General features: G+C 47.0%; 1 protein-coding gene across 1 annotated transcript; it reads right to left on the reverse strand.

Moving 5' to 3' along the window:
- Positions 1-2,180: 2,180 nt before the first annotated feature.
- LOC137141606 (leucine-rich repeat-containing protein 30-like) lies at positions 2,181-2,981 on the reverse strand. The gene has a single exon (XM_067530547.1). The coding sequence runs from the start codon at positions 2,979-2,981 to the stop codon at positions 2,181-2,183; it is 801 nt and encodes a 266-aa protein (XP_067386648.1).
- Positions 2,982-3,875: the final 894 nt, after the last annotated feature.

Consider the following 3,875-nt stretch of genomic DNA (forward strand, 5'->3'; position numbering starts at 1 on the left):
GGAGAATAAAAGTCAGCTCGCAGTAAGGGAGTCTGAAGTTGTCTCCTTAGCATCCAGAAGGAATTTCAGCATTAACTCAAATTCTTTCATGCTCTTTCTAGTGCTGATCTAGAGAGAGCAAAATGAGCAAGCTAGAGGCTTACTAGTCCAAGCATCAATGTTTTAAATACTGTATCTATGCTTCTTGGACCCACATGTTCAAATCCCCTCAGGACTGGCTCAGCCATTCATTTCTCCAACAGAGACAGAGTTCCAGTTCGCCCTGCATTGCTCTCACATTTGGAAAGGCAGGAAGGACAGATCAGAAAAGGAAAAAAACACCCTGAAGAAAGAGAGAGCGTTTTGGAAGAAAAGAAAAAAAATCAAAGCTAAAAAAGAATTATAGAAGAATTAGACTAAGGGAAAACACGAAATACAGATAAAATTGAAGAAAGGTTGGAATAAAATTTAGGAGACAGCATGGAGGACTGGGAGAGTCAGAAATACGGCTACAAGGGAGATACAGTACGTTTTTTAAGTGTTTTATGGCAACTTTGCTTTATACAACATTTCTGGATCAGTGATGGTTACGGTGTTTCTAGTTTAAAACTTCTGATCATTTCCCCAGCCTTGGGTGCTCTAAATCATCTGCCTTTTCTTTTTGCACGATACACAGTGTCTGTGAATGTCCCAGCTTACGGCTAACACTCAGGACACCACCCTGGCATTGACAGCATTTGGGCAGGCTGCCTGTGGTGTCTACAGCTCTAAGCACATTATGCATGGTGCGTACCCCTGGCATTGGAGCTGCCCAGAGGAGGGAACAAAAGGGGCAGCTCACCCTGGCTCCCTGTTTGAGAGGGTCAGCAAACCAAGTAGCATTGCTACCTGCTGCATGGGCATCACAGCACCACTCAGGTTTCTCCTGAATAATTTGGCTGTCTGCCCTCTGCCTCCATCTACGAGGGAGTGGATGGGCGAAACCTGAACCCAAACCATGGGGCGCTGGGCTCAGCCTTGCAGGGCAAGAGCCACCACTGTGGGGTGATGGGTGAGTGCGGGGAGGGCTCGCGGGGTCTGGACGCGGTGGTATGGACGGCAGCTACAGCGGGGACAGCTCCACAGGGATTGGCAGGGATGCTGGCCGCCTCCCTGGCTTACAGGGTGCACATGCGTCCCAGGTGAAAAATTCCTGGGGACACCCCTGCAGGCTGCTGCACCTGCAGAGTAGTGATTGTGGGGTCAAAGCCTTGCTTATTAATTTAGTGTGAGTTTTTCTAAAGCCCCTAAAGTGAATTACAAGCATGTGTCCCATTGAAGGTCATAGGGACTGGGGTGTTGAAGTCACTTAGGCCCAGATCCACAAAGGTATTTAAGCTCCTAACTTTGTGACCAATATCTATGGAAAGATGCGATGCCATGTATGTTCACTGATAGGTGCAAGAAGCTGAGAGAAGGCCAGTCTTAATTACTCAGCCTTTGTCCATTGTGTCTCTGGCATAATCTTATTACACAGAGAGAGAGTTTCTGTTCATGTAACTTTATGTGTGTTTACATACTGACATGTGGAATCAGAGATGGACCAGAATTGGTACCTCAAACGCAAACCGCTTCAAATTGCTGGGCGGGGATCGGATTTGAATATTCGGAGATCATCCCTATCGTTCTGGCTACACGTTGCACCCCAAACTGGGGAAGGTCAAATCAAGATCAAATGGAGTGGAAATCTTACAGACTTTGATACCATCTACACTAAACCCAAAGCCAAGGCTTCATTTGACCTAATACCCTACCCCAAATCTCAGCCTAAATCTAATCCAGATCCAGAGCTGAACACGGGCTCTTCTGCCCACTTCTACCTATATCCTCAGTATACGCAAGCCACTAGCCAATGCATGTTACTGCTATTATTTATATACCATCACGTGTGTGCCTTACACCAGTCCACAGAATGAGATGTAAATCGTTTCTCCAAGGTGGACTTTTGGCAATAAAATTTCCAGAGACATCTACGCAACTGCAAATAATAGAGAGATCATCTACCCCTGATATAATTTTCAGAGTGTGTATACTTAGTAGGGATATAAAGATTACCACACACGACAACAGAGATGTAGTATCAAGCTACACAGAGACATGTTCATTCCATTCATATGGTATAAATCCCTCACAGCAGTTTCATGGCAAGTAACCCCTCGCTTCTATTCTCCTAATACTTTATAGAGTGAAGCAAAGTATTCCCTGATCTCTCCGGGGCCTCTGCTGCACACTTCTGGGGGTGGACGTACCAGTGGATTCCCCTCAAAATTACACGAACAGTAATTATATCCCCAGTCCAAGTTGACCAACTCTCCAAAACGTTCAGGAAGGGCCCTGAGATGGTTGTTGCCCAGCCACAGAGTGTGCAGGTTTCTTAAAATACATACATTCCCTGGCAGGTGCTTGAGAGAGTTGAACACCAGCAGCAGTGTCTCCAGCTTCTCTAGATGCTGAATGCCGGGAGGAATGGTGCTTATTTGGTTATCACTGGCATCCAAAAAAATGAGGTGTCTCAACTGGCAGAGTGGGGCCGGCAGTCCCGTGAAGTTGTTGTTGGCCAGATGCAGGCTGTGTAGCTTTTCCAGGCGGCTGATCTCTGGCGGCAGGGAACTCAGGCTGTTGTTGCTGAGGGTGAGTCTCTCTAAGTTGCTCAAGGTGCCAATCTCAGCAGGGATCTCCTTCAAGTTGTTGGAGTCCATGTAAAGGAGGGTGAGGTTCCTCAGGTGGCTGATTTCTCGGGGGATCAGCTCCATCCTGTACCTCAGACAGCTCTCTCTTTCCGGGCTCATCTCCAGGACCTGCAGGCCTTCCAAGCCAAAGACATGCATAGGCACTGACGTCAGCTCCTTGCCTTCTATTTTGAGTTTCTTCTGCCCTTCAAACTTAGGGTCATGCTCTGTGAGGTATTTCCACTGCAGGTCATTGCTGGAACTGAAATACTCAAAGGAATGAGCTGATTTCATTCTTCCACCACAAGCGGATTTGGGTGAATGGAGAGAAATAAGGTCCTTTCTGGAGTGTTACATTCTCCAGAGACAGCAACTGTGATTCTTTACTGGCCTGGCCTCAACCCGCGCTGCTTTTTCTCCTCTGCCAGGCACTGTAACAACACAAATACTGGGTGTTCAGGTTGCTCAGCTACATCCATTAAGTAAACACACGACTTCCTGGTCAGCTGGATTTCTTCTTTTGAGCACGGGCTTCTGGCAGCAGGCAAGAAGCCCACAAAAGGGGCATTGCCTCCTTGTGTTTGTGCTCCTTATCTAACTTAGGAGCCAGGGGAAAGCTTGTGTCTCACGTTAGACAGCAAAACAGAAACTCTAGATCTGCGGATCGCAGCTACACTCACTGTAATCGCTTCTAGCTGGAGGTTTTACCAGGCCAGTGCTCCGAGACGAGGGTCTTCTTCATTAACCCTTTAGGACCTGATCTAAAGGTCATCGACATCAATAGCAGTTCCACTGACTTCAATGGGCTATAGATCAGGCTCTGAACTTCCTGCTGCCTCACTTTCCCCATCTGTAAGAGGAATGATAACACTCGCCCATCACACAGTAATCGGGGGTGGGACTGCATTCATTAACGTTCGTAAAGTGCATGGAGACCTCGGGGTGGAAGTGACCATAGAAATGCAATGGTTAGCAATGATGTCTACATTTGTAATGTCAGAGGTGAGTGGATGACACAGTAGGTGGGTAGGAGAAAATTACGTTAACTGGAAACCAATTTCTAATCCACACAGCACTGTCTTTTGAAGGATGCCACCTTGGTGGAGGAACAGGAGAGCTTTTGTTTGGAACAAATTCAAACAAATTTGGGAAAGTCTAATAGAGAACATAGCTGGGTGGTGGGGGGAG

This window comes from Emydura macquarii, unplaced genomic scaffold (assembly GCF_026122565.2).
Source record: "Emydura macquarii macquarii isolate MOO-44397 ecotype Brisbane River unplaced genomic scaffold, CSIRO-AGI_Emac_v2 contig_369, whole genome shotgun sequence".
Lineage (NCBI taxonomy): Eukaryota > Metazoa > Chordata > Testudines > Chelidae > Emydura > Emydura macquarii.